This window comes from Cyclospora cayetanensis, unplaced genomic scaffold (genome assembly GCF_002999335.1).
Source record: "Cyclospora cayetanensis isolate NF1_C8 unplaced genomic scaffold, CcayRef3 CcayRef3_contig_82, whole genome shotgun sequence".
Taxonomy (NCBI): domain Eukaryota; phylum Apicomplexa; class Conoidasida; order Eucoccidiorida; family Eimeriidae; genus Cyclospora; species Cyclospora cayetanensis.
Window position 1 is genome coordinate 148,501 of NW_020312755.1, and position 19,000 is coordinate 167,500.

The window sequence follows — 19,000 nt, forward strand, 5'->3', positions numbered from 1 at the left end:
TACACAAGCACGACATTCCTAGTTGCCCAACCATGAGAGCTTCTCTGCTCTCTGCTCCTCAGGTGGTTAGAATAAATTTAGAGCAGAGTTATTCAGAAAACTCCTTTTAAAATCGCAGCAGCACAGAAAAGGGGAAGCCGGGGATTCATAAGCTCTGTGCGCGAGCTGCAATGGCAAGGTGGCTGTTGGGTTGCGCGTCACTGCTGAAACAGGAACGAGGATGCCCAGCTTACACAGCTATGACTTCATGACTAGACAACCACGAATTCACGTACAATTCATGGATTTCACCCATCAGTGAGTCCAACAAATATTATTGGCAGCGCCTAGAGCATCAAGCGAATCCCGTTTTTGTACCTTTTTCTAGAAGAAGTCTTACAGTCACAAAGCAGTTAATCATATAAGAGTTGCTTCCCATACGCTTTTAGAAAGTGCCAACACCTACATCCACTACCACGCAGCTCTGGGTAGAGGCGAAAAGAGCAAATACGCAGTCGGCTGTGCTCACGAAAGTCCAAGTAGTCATACAGCGCTACTCGGAAATTCAGCAAATACCATAGCTACGCACTACGAAGATATAATCATGTACAAAGCAAAGTCCAGAGCATACACATACTCGCCATAGACTCTAACACAGCGAAATTGATCCAAATGCAAATAACCTAAATCCACAAGCAATTCAGTGAGAGATACCAACAATAGTACCCATTGACTTCAGGCAATCCATTCCTCTTCGGTATCAAGAGGGCTGTCCAGATGCAAGAGGACGCGGATTAACACATCTTCAGTGAGGAAAACGGCTGGTAGGGCACGCACTTGTTAAACTATCGGTCTCACACGCCAATTTGCCCGATCGCTTGTCAGCAAGTGGATCATCTCCAATCACGCTTCATTCATGAAAACCAAGTAAAATCGAGACACAAACTGCCCTTGCGCTTCCCCAAAAGCGCTGTTTTAAGTATTTTTTTGTGAATCCACATGCCATGAGCTGAAAGGGACGTGTGGCTGTGGGGTTTCAAATGGTAGCAACCCCAGATCAGTCCCGACCCTGGCGCACGCATAATTTACTCACCAGTCAGTAGCATATTTCAGGTTCATTCAGCACACCCATATGTCGTCCACAATGAGTGCAACGCGCTGGCATACTGACCGAGCATTGTAATACAGGTGATAATATTTAAACGCGAATTGGTCTATGTCAAACTACTTAGTGTGGCTCTAGCAGCAGCGTAGCAGTGAGGTATCCTGTTTTACTTTACCTGTTAATCTGTAGCATGACGCATTATGAGTGAGCTACACACCTGGCAGTCGGTGTTTCATACGGAGACAAGCGCTACGACGGTAATTGGCTGTCAAAAGGCAATTGCTTCAGGGATATAAAGGGAAGCACGTTAGCCAGAAAAAAGCAATCCACTCATCTACATGTGGGAAGGACAAGACTCCTTTTGTGCTTGTAGTGAAAGTGTGCCAGAAGCACAGTTGAGATGAAATCCATGAATATCCCGTCCTGCCCACAATCCAAAAGTAATCATAGGTCGAAAGCTTTGTAGGCTTATTCACCTATGTTCAGCCCAAGCCTGAGGGTGTGAGTCAGCGGCATATCATATGCCATGCCAAGGCGACGGCTATGTAGTCATATTTCTCCAATTTGCGTCTAGCCTCATCAGGCACCCGATGGTTTGACTCTCTTCCCCTTCCTGAAAGCAATTTCCAGCTTTTAGAGTCGCATTTGATGAGTATGGTATCAGTATTGGGCATTTTTACGTTTCGTGAATCAGCAATTGTTTTCTTTTCGTGGTTTGATTGGATGACCCCAGCCAGGTTCGCATGCACTGTAAACCGAGTTTTGTTAGAAAAACTCAACCCCGACTGGGCACCTCACTGCTCTCTTTTAGTGAAGATGCTTAAAATCCTGTTGCCCTCGACACTTGAGTGGAAGCAGGTACAGCTTAAATTATTAAGTATTTGGGCCGGTGTGCCTAAATGTACAGAGCTCCAGTTGATCGCCCACTGCACCGCGTTCGCTGCTGCAGTGTACAATCGGGGTGGAGCGTTGTCGTTGCCGCATGTGAACCGAGTTTGGTGCTCCTCAAACTTTGATTTAAAAAACACAAAAATGAGGCTAACGGGTACTTCTATGCCCGGAATAATCGTTTTTTCAGGACATCATGGTCGCTTTTTGATGGGAAAGAGGATTTTCCAGCGCAGTGCCAGCCCAGATCTACAGCATTGCAATTTCACTGCCACCGTCCCTCCTGACTGCGGCAACGTTCGTTTCCTGCTGCCGATTGCATAGTTTCTTTTGAATGATTTCATTCCTATTCTATGATTTCTTTTCATTTCGTTAATATTTGCTCACTCAAAGTCAAAATACAGGCGAGAGGAGAACTTTTCTCCCTGCCCCCCACACTGTTTTCGGCGGAGTGCTACTGAGTGCTTCCATCTTTCCCTTCATAGCACAAATTGAAAACAGTTATCTCTTCATTGAAAAAGATGCTCGGAATTCTGTCCAGGGTTGTAAGTTTATCAAGAGGGCCGTCATGCGGTAACGTTTAGGGTTAGGGCTTAAGAGTCAGTCGGGGTTGGCGTACAGTATTCCGTCTTTAGGGCTTTATGTGGGTAGCTCGGTGCCCCTCTGGTATTGATAGCATTGGTAGCGATACACATCACCTACAATTTTGAGCTGGGGTCGGTGTTTTCGGTACCCAGCCCAGAAGAAACGTGTTTGTCTGTGGGGCGCAATAGAAGGAAAGGGGTGCAGTGAATTTTAGCCGCCCTGAAATTTAGCCACGCAGTGACTTATATTACCCACCAACTGTCTATGTGTTTGTCCTGTTATCGTCTCAGTGCCGAAGCCGCAAGCTGTCTCCGCTGGAGGTGGAGCTTCAGCGTCAAAGGAATGCTCTAAGAGCGGTTGCGCATTTCGTCGCCGGCATGCAGAAATGCCTCAAATGTACGTGCACTCAACATGCGTTCACCCCAATGATAACTGCATAATGGTGGAATTCGGCAGGTTGAAGCGCCATGTCAGTCCACTGGAGTACAAAATTAGGTGTACGGTCCTGTGGAAACATTGAGTCGTTCTCTCATTTTTCAGTGTGCATTTTCGGGTAATGTTCACCCATATTCTTCGTCTCTGCTTAGACTGGGACAAAAGTGGAAAGGTGCTACGAGTTGGCATCAGTGGGTATTTCTACGATAAACCCACGTATCAGCGGCCTGTGGAAGCAGTCGTCAATGCACTTGTAAGGCCATGTGTACTTTTTTCGCCGCTCGGGTGACCATAGAGCTTCCTAGCCATAAACGTTGCGTAAAGATTCAAGCTTGCTTCAGTTTTACCTGCAGCACGTGCAAAAGATACCTGAGAGGGACAGTACTATGGAGAGAACGATTCGAATGTCTTAACGGGGCTGTATACCTAAACGTGCACTGAAGCGAACTGAAAAGGGTTCAAGCCGTCGAATTCTTATTTGGCCGGCTGCGTAGGGAAGGTTTCCTTTCTGTTTCCCAGCCCGTTTTCGGCACAGTGCACTTGAGTTTTGTCATCTGTTCCTATGGAACAAAAACTGAAACCGCTGTCTGATAACCAAAGAAGCTGCGTGATTTTCTGTATCCATGCGACCGAGCCAATTTCGGACCGAGGCAGAAGACACAAAACCAAGTTCTTAGGCGTTTCAATCATATCGTGTTTTGCGTCTTGATGTTTCTTGCTTGCCGACCGGTGTCCTGCTAGACAGCCTCTGTTGCTTATAATTTTTCTCCGTCGTGCTCTGTGTATGCGTTTCAGGAGTCTTTCAAGCTGGTATCGTCTTCCGTGGTGCGCCACGCTGCATCCCGAATCCCAACAAGTAGCTTCCCTTCTTTCCATTATGGATGTGCAGCTGCAGATATTGTTGAGTGTGTGTCAGTGCATCGATATTGTGTCATAACATGTGCTTGTTTCGGCAGAAACCGCAACTGGATCTGATGAGGAAGGCAAATGGTGAAGCAGCCAAGTCGATTGCCAAAGTAGAAGTGAGAACCACGCAGGGGTGGTGGTAGCAATCATCGGCTCAAAAATCATTAATTAGGTGTAGCGCTGGGCTAGGGTGGGCCTTTGGACCTATCTACGAGGTTCCCCTGCAGATATCTCACCATCACCTTAGGATGAAGGGTTTCTAGAATCCGTGCGACTCTCTTCGTGGTTCAAAGTCGAGTTTGTTTGCGCGTGTTGTGCATCTCTGCAGCGCGCAAACAGACGAAAATACAAGGCGGAAAAGCTGCTCTCTCGCAAGGAGGCAGTAAGAGGCTTTTCCCCAGGGTTCGAGGGTTGGGCATGGACGAGTCGCCAAGGCCCCTCGCAAGGGGTTCAAGACTAGGATTTGTGTGAAGAAATTGAACGTAGAAGACTGTTTTGTTTGCAGGCCCTCAAGAAGTTGCAGAAAAAGGCTCAGACGGGCAAGGATCCTCAGGCTGCCCACAAAGTTAAAGCGGTATGTCACGCCACCGGCAGCACTTGAACCCGAATCCCCAGGAACCTATTCTTGTCGTGACTGTTCATCAAACAGCAAGCGAACCAAACGCAAACTGTGCATTGCTTTTTTCGGCCGCTCGCAGGCGGAAGATCAGGTTCAACTCGCCAAAAACGGACTGCAAATGGCCGAGGCTGAGCTTGCGTGAGCTGCGTACCCCAAATGCCAGTTGAAATGCTGGGCTCTCTTGAACGGCTCCAGGCTGGTGAGGCGCGCACGAGTTTATGGCTCCCTGGTGCATGCATGCTTGTCTCCGCAGGAGAGAAATGCAGCAAACGATGAATGGAGCAGCACCTGAGGCTGCAATGCAGGTTTCACGGGTCCGTCAATGCATGAATAAGGGCGCCTGCAGGCAGCCTCCAGAGCCCTGCATGCACCCCCCTCCACAGTTTTTCTCCCCGTTGCAAATACTGCCTTAGAACAATACGAAATGATGACGCATCCAGTTTTAATCGTACTTGCCGTGCTCTGCCGTGACCCAAGGAGGCATCCTGCTGTTGCTCCGTTGCCATGAATGCGCACTCAGGCTTTAGAAGCTATGCTTCTTTTCCTTATGGGATCGGGAGTGGATATTGGCGCAGTAAGGGCGGCCATCAAAACTCTAGAAGAAGCTCCCTATGTTTCCCCACTTACTGCAATGGGCCAGCAGCAGCACCTGGCGCAGCTTTCCCTCAGCAGCAAACCGGAAGGCTACGGTCAGCAGCAGCAGGGGATGGTGCAACGCTCTCTAAGCAACAAGCAAGAAAGCCATGCCCAGGAGCCGCAGCAGGAACAGCCGCGGCAGATCTACAGCCCCCATGGCTCTAACGTAGCAGATCAGAAAAAGCGGCCCTCTTCACTGCATTCTACTTCGCGCCAGTTAACACACTCTGATCCGGGCTCTCAACTGCAAACGCCAAGAAAGCCGCAGTCAGGGCATACCACACCAATGGCTCCAGGGACGAGCAGCGAAATTACGAATGAGCAGAGGGCGTCGCCGAATAACCCGTTCTCGTCTGACTGAAGACGGCTGACAGCACAAGAACAGCGAGGGCAAGTAGACGCTTAGACGGTGGATGGACAAATGGAAGGGCGGAAAGGGGGAGATCCCCAAATGGCACTCAGGGGACCTTGGGGGTCATAATGCAGAGATTACGATTAGAGAGGAAGAACAAATTTGTAGGAGCCTTTAGCGATTGCGGCTTTTGAATCTTCAAAGGTTCCACTGGAGACTCTCGAGGAGATGTCTCAAAGGCAGCCGTCTCCAAGGGAGCCCGTGGGGGTCCTCAAAGAGTATCCATGGCATGTCAAGCCATGGGCTGGATCATGCAAGTTCTTGGCGTGTGTAATGCTCCTAGCTGCCGCAAGATTTTGCGAACAGAGCAATGACGGGTGGCGGTGCAACAGCAGTTGCAGCAGTAGCTTTTGCTCCTGGTGTCCTATATCTTTTGTATAGAGACGTGGCCTGCGCCCACAGCAGGAGGCAGCTGCTTTGGCTGCTCCTGTTAAGCGCAGATTTGAAATGCTTGGTTCACCTGCTTAATTAGTGGCGGGATGTGGCGAACAGGGATGCACACACTGACGCTCTCGCGTCGGCAATGCAGACATCATGTAGTCGCTTACAGCGAAGTCTTCAGCGCATCGGGGGGAAATCACTCATCCTTAGCGTCACTGAAAGTTCTTCTGCAGAGAAGGAGGGCATGTGCCGCATTCTATAGAACACGACAGTTGTGAAGACCTGCCTGTGATAAAAATTCAAGTGGTTCACGGCTAAAGCTGTTGCCTAATGCCGCTTGAACATGTGGCTAAATACAGCTGTTCTATGCCTATACGGGCATCGTGCGTGCTCTTGTATCTGAGTCGCTGTTGTGAACCGCGTCCGCTTAGTCGCTTGATTAGGCTGTGTTAGTGGAATCGCAAGCCGCGCGTCTGTCCGTGCGGCGGCTCGACGGTGCAAGTCTAATTGCATGCATCATGCGTATATCTTGGCGGTGGCTGCAGCTGTTCGCCATGGCCGCTTGAGGTGCACCAGTCTCCGAGAATCCGGAGACGAAGAAAGCAGGTTTCGCTATCAAAAAGTACAACCGCCGAGATTCAGCACCGAAGCAACTTTGGTAGTCGGAACACTAGGAGTATGTGCAACGGCAGCAGCAGCGCTTAGGCGCTTGGGGCTCACAACGCTGGGTGTTCAGAACTGACAGGAGCGTGAGTTATTCGCCGCTCTTATAGCATGGATACGCAGCAAATCAAAGAAGGAACCGAAACCCTCTCAACCTTCACCGCATGCCTCCTCTGCCCATTTGCATTTTCTGCTTGGACTCAGGTCAAGAGCACGACAAGCAATGTCTGGCAGTCCCCATGCCAGCCTCAGGCTCGTACAAGTATAAACTCGTTGCCCACTTATGATCGAACTATAGGGGCGAGAAAACAGCTGCATCCTGGGATGAAAGCTCAGGAGGGTACGAGGAGAACCTCGATACCTTAGCCAGGACCGACACGCGGCTGGTCGAAATCTGCAAAGAAAAGGGAAGCATACAGCACAGGAGAGCAAACCCGCCGTAGGACAACAATTGGAGCGAAATCGATATCGCATGGGGGACGAGCACATGAGAGTGGCTACACACAAAAACTGGTGGTGCGAACCGGATTAAAAGAGCGTTCTGGCAGTGGCCAAGTGCATATTCTGCACATCGAAAAGGTAGGTAGCCCATCGGCAGCACCGAACGCACATAAACATGCGAACGAAATTCCGGAAACCACAGCAAGCAAGCGCGTTTTTGGCAGCGGTTTGCACCGGCGTACGTTCAGAAAGCGAGGCAAGATGCTGGTTGAACTTTTCCATTCTTTGTCGGTGAGTCAACTGTAGCTGCTTCTTGATGCGTTCCTTCTCCCTCGCCTTTCTTGCAAGGAAGAAAGCCCTCTCCGCGGCGGTCCAGTGGGGGTTCGTTTCTGCTAACAAAGCCTCGATGCTCTCTCCTGCAAGAGCAAACAATTCACAAACGCAGATAAAGCACCCCTTTTGGGCCCTACTCGCATGCACGCTTTTACACTGCTGCAAGCATGCACCTTTCATGCAACGAGTTGCACAAAAGGCGCAGACGATACAAAACAGCAGACAAACTCAAACATCATGACAGAAAAGAATGCGCCCAACACGTATAATGGAAAGCTTGCATGCATGCGGAAACATGCAATACATAAACGGCGACTCCAACTAATGTGGAATGCCACCAAGCAGAAATCTGCGAGTGGCAATAATATGCACACAAGCAAATTGAAAATACCTGTTTCCGTCGGAATAGGAGCTTCAAACCGTCGGTTCTTTCCTGTGTTTTCTGTTCCCTGCTTTTCCTTGCATTCACTCGATTCCACTACTGCTCCGCCTCCCTCTTCATCTCCCGCTTCATCTCCCGTTTGGGGTGAATGTGGATCTCGCCCAGAGCCTTCCGTTACACCTTGTTCTGTTAAGTTGTGCTGAATCTGAAGTGATGCAGCAGCAGCTACTGCTGCTGCATCTTGCTTTAGCTCTGGTGGCAGATCAACAACAACAGGTCCAGTATCTTCTTCGTCTTCTTGCCGTGGCTTCTTCTTTCGCTTCCTTCTTTTGCCCTCCCCAGACACAACCGCCTCGCTCCGCCGCTTAAGACGGAGGCCACCACCAATGGCAGTGGAAAAACCAGACATCTCGCTTAAAGGATGCGACTGTCCTATGTTTCTTGTTATGTGCCCCGTCTCCCGCTCCGTCTATGACGAACAACCATTCAAATCACTTAGTTGGCGAAACAAAAGCCTATTCAGCAAGGAATACTCCGATTCATCCCTCTTTCCTTTTCTCCTATCTTCTTTGTGTCCCGTATTCTGTTCATACACCACTTTCTCATACAGACCCCCTATACAGCTGCAAACCTGCTGATTTATCCTCTGTAGTGCCCTCCGATTTCGCTTGCTCCGCCTTAGGTTTGCAACGATTCATTCGCCTCAGGACCCTCCAAGGATGCCAGGAAAAAAATGAGCAGTAAAACGACAACCCCTGTGAACAAAAAAACATCAGGAAGCCTGGCAATCAGATTAAACAGCGAAACAGAGATGAGCGTGTGCGTAATATGTTTCAGGGCGTTTTTCAGCTCATGAACCAGCGCCGGCCAGAGAGATGGGGAGGCAGAATCGAAGGAAGACGGGATAAAAAAGGAACTAGACATAATATACGCACAAAAACTATGAGTTACACCTGGATTATGCCGGAATGCAAGGGAAGTTTTGCAGAGACTGCCTAGTTCTTCCTGTGCTGCTGCTTCACTTGGCTTAGATGACACAAAAAACCAACACTGTACAAACACTCGTACTGCCGTCGTCTCCAGTACTTTCTTCGCGCTTTCACGGAGACACTGAAACCCCCTTAGCCCTCACATACACTAAGACAACACATAGATATATACAAACGAAGAAAAGGGGAATGGGCACGCGAAGAAGACAAAGCGCGCCGAATGGAAGAGAGGGACACAAGGTGGCAGCAGATGCACAAAAGTAGAGAGCAACGGACAGAAGATTCGAAGGCCTGCCTGTAAAATGCCATGCTGCCTCGGGATTTGTAAATACAAGGAATGCATGCACATGAGAGGACAGGGAGAGCAGGGGTCCAAGATCACTCAGTGCTACGAAAACATCATCCTGGTAAGCCGTGGTGTGTCTGCCGAGCTCTGATAAAATGGGTAAAGTAATGACATACCCAAGATATTTGTGGTCAAATAAATCTCATATTCCATTTTCATCAATCAGCTGTTTTCCTTTTCCGTAGAAACGGAAGTGACATTAGGGGAAAAAGAAGGTCTCTACATGTCCCTGCTTCTGGTCCTCCCTAAAGTTTGTCTTATCTGCTCGTCATGCTGTAATTTGTTTTTCCCTGTGTCTGGCTTAGAGAGGAAGCCCAGCACTGGGAGAGCTCGTGGAAGGGGCTGCATGCAGCCCCTTTCGAAATGCAGGCTCATCATACAACAGGAGGGGCAAGTGCATCGAAAGTGCATCACTAGCAGATATGTATTGAAGGCACTAGAACTAGGAATCAAAGGCAATAGACGATCCAGGATAAACGTCATACTGAATCCATCGCCACGCAGTTCTAACAAGCACGCAAGCACACAGCCAGAAGAAAACGAATTGACATATACACATGTAATAATTGGATGGCGCAACAAAGGATTGAATGATTTTGCAGCGCGAGTGATTAGCCATTGCTCTGTTTAATGAATAAGAGGATTAGAACCCAAAGGTAAATAGTGTCGAATGGTGCGGAAAACCGAGAAGCAAACCAGATATAAACATTAGGAGTCCCTACACTACATGAAGTTGTCACTTCAAAGCAATATTTGACGTGCTTTTGTAGATTTCTCTACAGAACTAGGCTTATTTACTAAGCTTTTCGTACAATACCGCACCACTCAAGCAGTTAAATATACTACTTCATTCATATGGCGCAGAACTTGCACCTGCAAATTCCTTCTTACAAAGGAAAGAATGCCACTAACAGAACACAGTGTAGAAAAATGCTCGTTATACAACTCCCTTCTCAGTCTTGTGCTACTGACTGTGCTGGGTGCTGAATTCTCTTGTGCATACTTCAGCTGTTTCTCTACCGTCTTTGCTTTCTGCTGATTGGCATGCATCCATGCACAGTAAACCTAGGGTGTAAAGGGACATCTGATGGTTTCATGGGAATGCATTTAACTTCGGATTATCCATAAGCTTCATAGAAACTTACTGAGTGTTTTCCACAGGACTCTCGCCCCCCCCTTTCCTCCCACAACCTTCATAATTCCCGACTTGCGGGAAGACGGCCACGCAGGCTGCTCGCTGTTGCATCTCATAAGCACTCCGATACTCTACATCCAGCTGCATATAGCATATAACACACACAGACACACAAGATTGCATCGCCTGGGTTCTATTGAGCAGCATTCTGCAGGAAATTATGTGAGCGAGGTTAATTAGTCAATTCCTTTCCGATTAATAGACAGATATAACTGGAGTAATAGGTGTTTCAGTGTAGATTAGTCAGTCAGAAGAGTCGCACAGCGCTTTAAACGATACCTTGTAAAGTGGCAACACATTGCGGCATTCCACGCGTACGAAGACTTCACCTTATCGTGTGCAGTTTGCTCTGGTGTTTCTCTGCAGGGACGGGTAGAGAGCTTCTGTACAGATATGCCGCTTACGAATAATACCGCGCTGTGAATGCCACATCATTAAAGGCTGTTGGCGGACAATTTGCGTGACTGGGATTAACAAGGGAATTTCTATCGGTGGAACATAAAATGTCCTCTCAGATGCGAGTACAGGCGCTAAGCAAACGAGCTGTTGACTAGAGGGTTTGTAGCCATTTAGAATATTTGCATCCGCAGCGTGCACGAGCTGGCTCCTACTTCTTGAAAGCTTACGATTACGGTGAAAGTGGCTTATCGCAGCGCGGCTCACTGAACTAAAAAGCTTGCTACACAGCACCTCAGTGGTGGTGATGCTGCTGCTACTGTTGGTGTAGTCGTTATTGCTCCACTGATTAGTAGTGCTGTTGGCGGTATTTGCCTCATTTCCTCAGCCCAACGCCCTTTTTTCAACTCGAAAAAACGGCGCTCACTGTCCGTTACTATATGGGATTCATATGTTTGCATTTGTTTACAGCGTACTATTTGTGACGCCTAGAGAGGCTTTGCACATGACTTTAGTATAATTGTGGTCCTAGTTGTATTGAGGCAAAAGGTGCAGAACAGAAAGAGATGCAGAATGCACCAAAGCTAGCACTAAAGACAACATCAGCATCAGCAGTTCAAGCGCTATTCACTGCAAACACAAGTGTAACAATGGCAATACGAGCAGGTCCAGCAATCACATCAAACTAGTGGCTGCAAGCCGCTTGATGAGCACGCACGATGTAGTGCATGGTCATCTCGTTATCACTATGTACGAGCACCTGGCCTGCTAAATAGTAGTAGGTAGGCTCGATGACCCTCGAAATCATTAGGGGGCCCTTTAAAGCTCCACTTAATTCTTAGCAGGCGCCCAGCTTAACGCCAGGTGGCACCCCTGGAATTATAATAGCCCCCAGTGCCCCGGACCTTCAGAGACAAATCTAAATCTGAATTTGCGCATACTGGCGAACTCGGCTGCATCCGAGACTGTGTTACATTATGAAGTAGCAGGGGTCTCTAATGCAGGCTGTGTGCGAAAAGGTGGATATCCCCAACTCAATGATCGCTCTGCTCGATCTTGCTACAAACCCATGGGAAAGCGTCCTAATCTTGAATCCGCTTTAAAAAGTCAATGGAAGCTCTTCAGAAAAGCACGTTTCTCATTAGTATGTGTTTACGCTCTCACGCTCACTTTGCCAGCTGCTGCATGTATGCAAATGAGGCCACATCATAAGCAACAAGATTCGTCGCTATTAGTGTTCGGAATACTCAAATTTATGAAAGAGGCTGTTTGGCTATCAGCGACTATCTGCATGCTCTGGCGCCTAGAAGCAAAGTTAGGGATGCTTAGAAAAACGGCCTGTTGTCCCAGTGGGCATCAGTGCCACTTTAGCCATAAGCGTCTGGCTCAAAAAGAACCTTTTGTTGCTTTTTGATTCTTCAATCCTACAAATACTTAAGCTTAACGTTTCTCTTGCGCTTAGCAATGCATGGGGAAATTTCACACAATCACAACAAATTCTGGGATAAAATCCCTCCCCACAGTCACCTTTCAATAATATACCATTGGTTTAGGGGTTGGTGGCTCTAGAACACTATGGGCATGCAGGGTGGCTAGAGCGCACCTACACACGCGAAGAAAGCAACTGGAGGCGCGGTTGTAACATTTATTTGCTGCACAACTACTGGTTTGCTGCTCAGCTAGCTGGAGCTGGTGTAACGAGAAGCGGGCAATGTGCGCGTAGGGCGCGCAAGCAGGTCTGGCACACGCAGAGTTTTTGCCGACTGCGTTTATACTTTCCTGAATAAAAGAAAACTTAGCATTTACACTAGTTTTCCCATTCTTCTTCAATATTCTAGGTAGGTAAAGCTAACAACGAAATCTGAATTACGAGCGACCCAATGTACTTAGTGAAGATTCAGGAAGAAGAGCTGCAGGCAAAGAAATCACCATTGGCAAGTGCTGGTAAATCCGACTCCCTATATTATGTGTCCTACGCATCAAAATAAAACCATCGTGGCGTACCAAGCTACAGTCCGGGAAGGGCAGGGAAGGTTTCCTCTTGAAAGCACTCAGTAGCTTTCTATCAAGTTTGTGTTGAGTCTGGGGTTAAGTGTCTCCCTAGGAAGACCTTTGATGAGGCGTTGAAATATTTTTGCAGTGGTGAAGCAACACTCTCTGGGTCCACTATCACTTTATTAAGCACCCTACCGGGCAAAATGTTCACTAGATTCTAAAGCCATGAAGCTCAATATGAGTAAACCTGTGGTCCACCTGTGCAAAGTGCATTTTCTGGCCAGAATTCGAGAGCATGAGAAGAAGTGCACTGGGGTCCTCTAACTGCAACACTGTTAGAGCGCAGATTGAATGTGAAAGGCAAAATAGACATTTGCCAAAGCGCTACAGTTGAATATGCACTGCCACAGAAGCAAAGTACAATAGCTGATACGGGAAATGAGGGAAAGAAGGCACCAGCTGTACAGTTTTTGCATGCACTGACTCAATGCCAGCTACAGAAACGCGCTACACTTGCATTACCCAGGTATGATGACGTCAAATACGATGAAAACTAGCAATGCAAAGGCAATAAAAATTAGAAGCTAGATGACATGCATTGCACAAAAAGCGAAAAGGGCAATAAAGCCCTGAGAAACAGCCCCTCGGTGGTGTGCGGCTGCCTGCCGTCCTCTGATTCAGATCTTCGTCATCCATTGTTTCTAAATGAGGAGAGAGTTTCCGAACATAACTACGACTTGTCCTGTGGAGCTTCGCGGAATTATTCGTGCTGTTCGCCGGACTGCTGTATAGTTTCAGGTATCCATACACATGAGACGGTTTGGGGCCTTCACTCATCTCAAATCGTGCTTTGTGCTAAGTATCGTTGAAGTACTCGAGAATTTATGCACTTTTGCGTATCCACCTCGCTTGAAGCATCTTCTCCCGTATTTTGCGTGGACTTGAGGCCTCGGATAACGCCGTCCAGTGGCTGCTGGTTTGCATGTTGAAGTTCTCCATCTTTTCTGTTTCTGGTTCGCCCTTATCTTGCTTTCTCGCTCATACGAATCTATCTGCATATGAAATACAGAGTTGCTTTACTACTGCTAGAAGAACCCGTGTCATTCTCTCCCGCCATTCGTTGCTTGGTGCTTAGCTCATTCCCCAGCCTGCCTCTAGAGTACATATCCTTTTGTTTTCTTTCGCCGCGTATGAAAGACACCCATCAGAAGGCAAGGAACATGGGTGAAATGGAATGCTTGCATTGGTGTAATCGTTGATTAGTTTCGATTGTTTCCGGCATCTTTCACACTTTTGGCCTGCTGCCGTCGCTGTTCTTATTGTTGGCCCTCGTCTTCCGTGGAGGCGTTGCCATGAAAAATCTCGATAGGGTGTCTCCCCATCATCTGCTGCCTCACTGCTCTCTCTTTGTGTGAACAACCCCGTATTAGTCTTTCATCTGATTGCTTTGCTTCTTGCGTACTGCTGCCTGCTTTTCCGCTGATATGCTGATGCCTTGTACGACAAGGGAGATATTCACGCTCAAAGCCAAGTTCACACTGTATCAATGAAGTGGAACTGCATCTAGAACGAAATGCTTCACATGAAGAGTCTCGGTTATGTATGTGTGGGTGTATTTTTTCTTCAGCTTCTCACCTACGATCCATAGTTTCCAAATTATTTTCTCCTGCGTTTCGTATTCTCCGCGACTTTTTCTCTTGAAAATGGAGATGTTCAACTTTTCCGGGGCCTCCGCGGTCCCGAGCCGTTCTCTGTTGGACTTCACGCCCCTTTCAGCTCCCCAGAAGAGGCATATCACCAAGATTTACGCTGCCCTGACAGTCAACGTGCTTCTTACTGCACTTGGGGTGTATGTACACCTTAACTGGCTGAGGGTTCCAACCGTTCTCCCTCTTATTCTCTCCGTTGGTTGCGTATTGGGGCTTAACTTCTCATCGCAGAAGGCTCATGCAGAATCGAAGGTGCGGATGAAGCTGCGAAAAAAACATGAAGGGGCTGTCTTTCATGTATTCCCTTCGTAGTGTATCTGTTCAGTTCGCCACGATCAAGTACACGTGTCGTTTCAGGTGGCTTAAGTAGCGATTTTCACTTCCTGCTTTTTAAGACAATGCGTAGCTCAACATCGAGGGCTCATGGAATGCTCCTGTTCCCCTTTCGACGATTTACCAAGCAGAGTCTTCCTTACATGAGGGGCATCCACCCTACCTCTCTTTCGTTTTCTCTGACTGTACCAGTGTCTCGGTCAAGACCTTGCGGACACTAGACTTACCTTCTCTGGTGTCTGGCCTTGTCTTTTCTCCACACTGCGCTGGTTAACTCCCACATTTCCTGTATGTTTGTCTTCTACAGATGCTTACTCGAGACCGCGCCCTCATGTTTGGTGGCTTTGGATTCCTCAACGGCATGTTGATCGCCAATTATCTGCACGCTGTTCATTTCTACGTGGGCCCCCGGGTCGTTCCTGCCGCCTTCTTCGCGTCTGTCGCAGTCTTCAGCTGCCTCTCTGCGGCCGCACTCTTAGCCAAACAACGGTGTGTCTCCCAGAGTATCGGGTGTAGGCTTGTCGAGCTGACGGAGGGGAGCAGCGTGTTGCCTCTCGCAGGATCCTTGGCCGACCCGCAGGCTTCATCGTATACGCCTGGGGCTTAGGGATTCTGTGTGCGCGTGCGTGTATTTTCGTTGTATGTGCAGGTCGTACTTGTATTTGGGGGCGATCCTCTCTTCCGTCCTGGGATACTTCATGCTGGCATCCTTTGTGAATATCTTCTGGAAGACGCAGCTGCTCACCGACATCCTTCTCTGGGGGGGCCTCTTTATGTATCTAGGGTTAGCTCAAGAACAGCCCTGATAACCCTAAATAGCCGAGTACTAACTACAAACTCCACATTTGAAAGCGCTAAGGGGAGCTTAGTGCACCTGTGCAGCACATTAGTCGGGCGTATCTGTTGATCAGTGCAATGGTGGACCTTTTTAGAAGCTTCAGGGCTTTCGGATGCGGTATCACTGCTTGCTTTCCAGGTTCGTGGTCTATGACACGCAGCTGGCCGTGGCGCAGTTCGATAGGGGGAACAGAGACTATCTGGTGCATGCGCTACAGTTTTATGTGAACTTTGTATCCGTGTTCCTCCGGCTCGTTGCAATCCTTTCTGACCGTCAGGAGGAAAGCAACCGGAGGAAGCGGGACGGGAGAGATCACTGACTGAGGCGTTGTCCATTCTAGATGATTCGCGTGTTTTGACATCCCTGCTGTGCATGTGTGTGTGCAAACGCGGTGGTTTCTCGCCTGTAGCCCATTTGTGTGATTCTTGTATTCCCACCTTTTGTACCCCTCTCCTTTCCAGCCGCCTGCTCTGGCTGTGCCTGTGTCTCACGGTGACTGGTACCTTGCTTTCCTCTTCTATTCGTGAACTCTAAAGCTTTAGCGGCTAGCGAGCCGAGGCTCCTGTAGCCAGTCGGATGTTCCTGCTTCCCGCCCTGCCGTCCGGTTGAGCAAGGACCCCCTTTGGAAAAAAATCCTGTGCTCTCGCACTCGCGGCACCTTTGGCACGCTGGCGTCGTGCTTCTCTTTCGTTAGATTTCGTCATCAGTGTGGGCAACTTGTTTCGCATGCACATCCTGAGGGCGTCCGCTCGTGTGGCCCTTCTAGGTCCTCAACTGCAAACCCTGGATATCTGAAGTGGCTGCAGGGAGTGTGAAAAGGCCCTTACATATCGTGTGCATGGCCCTAAGTAGTGGCGTAACAAAAGTGTGTAGTGGACTTGCGCCGTGAACACCTCGCCAAAGGATACGCTTTTGAGGCCTGTAAAGGCATCTAAGCTGTCTCGTCACCTCGGCCAAATCTGCCCACCCTTCTCCCGTGTGTTTCTGGTGCCGACCGGGGGAATATATATATATATACATATATATATATATAAACAAATTTACACGCGAAAAGGAACCCTAGTGGCTCCAATCTTTTTGCATGTAAATGACGGACTGCAGTGAGCTTGCTATCATCAATGCCTCATGCACGACGGAGAGCAGCGCACAAGGCTTTTTTGCGTGCTGTTAGTCGCGTTGCACTTCACAGAACGAGTCTAACGTCACGAATCTCATGCACTTCTTCTCGGGCTTCTCACGGAAGACTAGCTTCTATCTCTCGTAGTGCTAGGTTCTCTCTCGCTTCCTCCTAATCCCTTCAAGTTGTTTGTCAACGCACAGGAGGGCGGGGCTTGCTCCGGTCACATGGACGTGTGCCACTCTCCCACGCCTGCAGAGGTGGGTGTGCTTTCGTGCATTTGGTGGGTAGTTTTTTTGAATCCTGTCGTTATTCAAGACGCTACCAAGCGCTTCGGTGCTCCTCCCTCAGTATGCGGAAGGCTGGGGCAGCTGCAGCCGCCTTGGCGCTGTGTCGCCACAATCGCGCACTGCAGATGGAGCGAAGTTGCCAACAAACAGTTTCGTGGGGTAGGGCCAGCCTCCTGCCGCCGCAGCCACGTTACCTTCTTCTGTCCGTCGTTGCCTACCACTGCTCTTTCGCGCTGCGTTCGCGAGCGGCTTCTCATGTTCGCGCCTGAGCGGTCCACAGTTATTAGGTGCCTCCTTTCCTGCTGGTTCTACCGCAATACGCTAATACAGGAGACATTGTTCGAGACATGTATTCACGCCGACGCGCGATGCACGCTAGGCCAAGAGAGGGGGGCAACTGCGGAGGAAAGTTCCTTAAGACTGCTAGCTAACCTGACCCCTGCAGCACGTATTCAAAAACGTAGGGAGACGGGTGTGTGCAGGCGCCAAAAGGAAGCGCGAAAGAGCCATCAAGCCGGCTGGGTGCTTTAAGCAGGCGACTCAGTTTATTCTGAGATATCTGTAAGGGATTTAGCCGGAATCTTTATGAACGGCCACAGCCCCCGAGAGGCGCAAGAGGCGACTCAGGGGAACACGCCAGCCAGTTGTTGCATTGTGCTGCATCTTGTCTTGGTGCTTAGAAAGGGGAGATGGGAGGGGGTTCTCAAGAGGGTCTAAAACTGTTTTTGGCTCACTCCTCCGGCGCGCGGCAGTGTGTGCCTAGCTGAAGCGCCAGCCAGCCCCTAGCATCGCCCGCATCAATCTGCTCGTACACTGCAGCAAATTCAGGCTTGGAGGCTTGACTAGGAGTGACGGAAATATTTCAATGCGAGCCATCGCCAGTAAATCCAAATGACAAGCGTGAGAAGCCCGCAAGCGGGGAGACAGCACAAATAGGTCTGCCTTCCTATTAGCCCTCTACGAAGACCTATCAACGGCGGCAAGTGCAGCAGCAGCACGCTCAGCGCAAAGCAAAATACAACAATGGAAATGCATAAAAGAAACGCTCCCGCTGCCACCAACATCCCCGGATCATTGCTAAAGGGCTGCATGCGGCGTAGCGCAAGGCCACCTGCAGCTAGACGGGCTGCAGCGGGTAAACTGTCTGGACCGGCGGCTGCCTCCGACCGCCTGTGACAGCTTTCCACGCCGCATTTGCCAACGGGGGCTTTCCGATTGCATCCAGAGATCTCACTGTTGCTGAAGGATGCCCCCGTCGAGAAGCAACAACAGGCGGGTGCAGACGGCGAGGCAGCTGGCCATACACCCCGGAAAGCTTCCTGTGCTGCGGCTCGAGCCATTGGATCGCTGCAACTTGAATTGTTCGTGCTGCTGGTGCGCTTGGTGAACGTCTGCCCTGCCGCTTTCCGCTGCCAGTGCAGCCACAGAGCGTTAGACATGCAACATCCGTGGTGCTCCGGCTGAGGGCGCCTCCGCCGAGGAAAGGGCGCTAGAAGAGCTGTCTTCTTGCTGCTGATGCACTTTGTGCTGGATCTAAGAATCCTGATGCGGTTGCTGCTTCTCGGAGTGCTGGCGTTCCCGCCGTTGCGACTGCTGCAACTCGCACGGCTGCTGAAAAAGGGCTTCTCGGGCAGAGAGGGATGCGTGACAGACACAGTTTGCTGAACAGTCAAATAGTAAGGAAGGAAATATAAAGCTGAACAGTCAAATAGTAAGGAAGGACATATAAAGCACGGCAGATTCAGCAAACGGCTGCGTGAAACCCTCAAGAGCACCTCCCAGCTGACCGGTTGGCGCAGCCACCCCAAGGTTACGGATTCACGACGGTGAGCGCGAGCACTAAAAACCTTCCAAGTCAGTAAATCAGATTCGATTGAGGAGCAGCAGCAACACGTATCGCAGCACAAAGCTGAAAGGTCTTGGCCGCTCGCTGTGCTGTTGCACGTGCTGTTGCATGTGCTGCCGCCATGTCGGCTCCCGAGGCTCCCTCTCCTTCAACCTTCCAAACGTGCACCTCCCTCGCCCTA

At 49.4% G+C, this 19,000-nt stretch overlaps 4 protein-coding genes across 4 annotated transcripts in view; 2 read left to right on the forward strand and 2 right to left on the reverse strand.

The window, feature by feature from the left end:
* Window positions 1-1,738: 1,738 nt before the first annotated feature.
* Window positions 1,739-6,033, forward strand: LOC34617439. The gene is made up of 11 exons (XM_026335857.1): window positions 1,739-2,269; window positions 2,848-2,953; window positions 3,145-3,245; window positions 3,949-4,014; window positions 4,227-4,280; window positions 4,404-4,472; window positions 4,597-4,655; window positions 4,771-4,831; window positions 5,038-5,152; window positions 5,710-5,822; window positions 5,968-6,033. Exons 1-11 carry the CDS (start codon window positions 1,739-1,741, stop codon window positions 6,031-6,033), a joined length of 1,341 nt encoding a protein of 446 aa, XP_026191642.1.
* A 938-nt stretch (window positions 6,034-6,971) lies between these two features.
* On the reverse strand, window positions 6,972-8,174 carry LOC34617438. The gene is made up of 3 exons (XM_022730811.1): window positions 7,775-8,174; window positions 7,293-7,466; window positions 6,972-7,003 (listed from the first exon to the last, which is right to left on the reverse strand). Exons 1-3 carry the CDS (start codon window positions 8,172-8,174, stop codon window positions 6,972-6,974), a joined length of 606 nt encoding a protein of 201 aa, XP_022591205.1.
* Window positions 8,175-14,389: 6,215 nt separating this feature from the next.
* On the forward strand, window positions 14,390-15,885 carry LOC34617437 (bax inhibitor 1). The gene is made up of 4 exons (XM_022730810.1): window positions 14,390-14,647; window positions 15,036-15,217; window positions 15,378-15,512; window positions 15,705-15,885. Exons 1-4 carry the CDS (start codon window positions 14,390-14,392, stop codon window positions 15,883-15,885), a joined length of 756 nt encoding a protein of 251 aa, XP_022591204.1.
* Window positions 15,886-17,815: 1,930 nt separating this feature from the next.
* The window catches only part of LOC113146957 (transcription factor btd-like), a gene marked incomplete at its 5' end in the record, with an annotated part of 1,553 nt that continues 368 nt past the window's right edge, over window positions 17,816-19,000 (reverse strand). Inside the window, 2 exons of the mRNA XM_026335858.1 lie at window positions 17,816-18,344; window positions 18,473-18,584. Of these exons, the coding sequence (XP_026191643.1) occupies window positions 17,816-18,344; window positions 18,473-18,584 (641 nt within the window). The remainder of the gene's footprint in view (window positions 18,345-18,472; window positions 18,585-19,000) is intronic.

What these genes read in the sequence shown, in the direction of transcription:
- LOC34617439 (XM_026335857.1), top strand. Translation starts at nt 1,739, where the DNA reads ATGGTATCAGTATTGGGCATTTTTACGTTTCGTGAATCAGCAATTGTT. An exon ending in AAGCAGTCGTCAATGCACTT is followed by an intron (nt 3,246 to 3,948) that starts GTAAGGCCATGT and finishes TTGTTTCGGCAG; the next exon opens with AAACCGCAACTGGATCTGAT. An exon ending in TTCCCCACTTACTGCAATGG is followed by an intron (nt 5,153 to 5,709) that starts GCCAGCAGCAGC and finishes GAATCTTCAAAG; the next exon opens with GTTCCACTGGAGACTCTCGA.
- LOC34617438 (XM_022730811.1), bottom strand. Translation starts at nt 8,174, where the DNA reads ATGTCTGGTTTTTCCACTGCCATTGGTGGTGGCCTCCGTCTTAAGCGG. An exon ending in TCCTATTCCGACGGAAACAG is followed by an intron (nt 7,467 to 7,774) that starts GTATTTTCAATT and finishes TTGCTCTTGCAG; the next exon opens with GAGAGAGCATCGAGGCTTTG. An exon ending in TCTTGCCTCGCTTTCTGAAC is followed by an intron (nt 7,004 to 7,292) that starts GTACGCCGGTGC and finishes TTTTCTTTGCAG; the next exon opens with ATTTCGACCAGCCGCGTGTC.
- LOC34617437 (XM_022730810.1), top strand. Translation starts at nt 14,390, where the DNA reads ATGGAGATGTTCAACTTTTCCGGGGCCTCCGCGGTCCCGAGCCGTTCT. An exon ending in GCACTCTTAGCCAAACAACG is followed by an intron (nt 15,218 to 15,377) that starts GTGTGTCTCCCA and finishes TTGTATGTGCAG; the next exon opens with GTCGTACTTGTATTTGGGGG. An exon ending in GGCCTCTTTATGTATCTAGG is followed by an intron (nt 15,513 to 15,704) that starts GTTAGCTCAAGA and finishes CTTGCTTTCCAG; the next exon opens with GTTCGTGGTCTATGACACGC.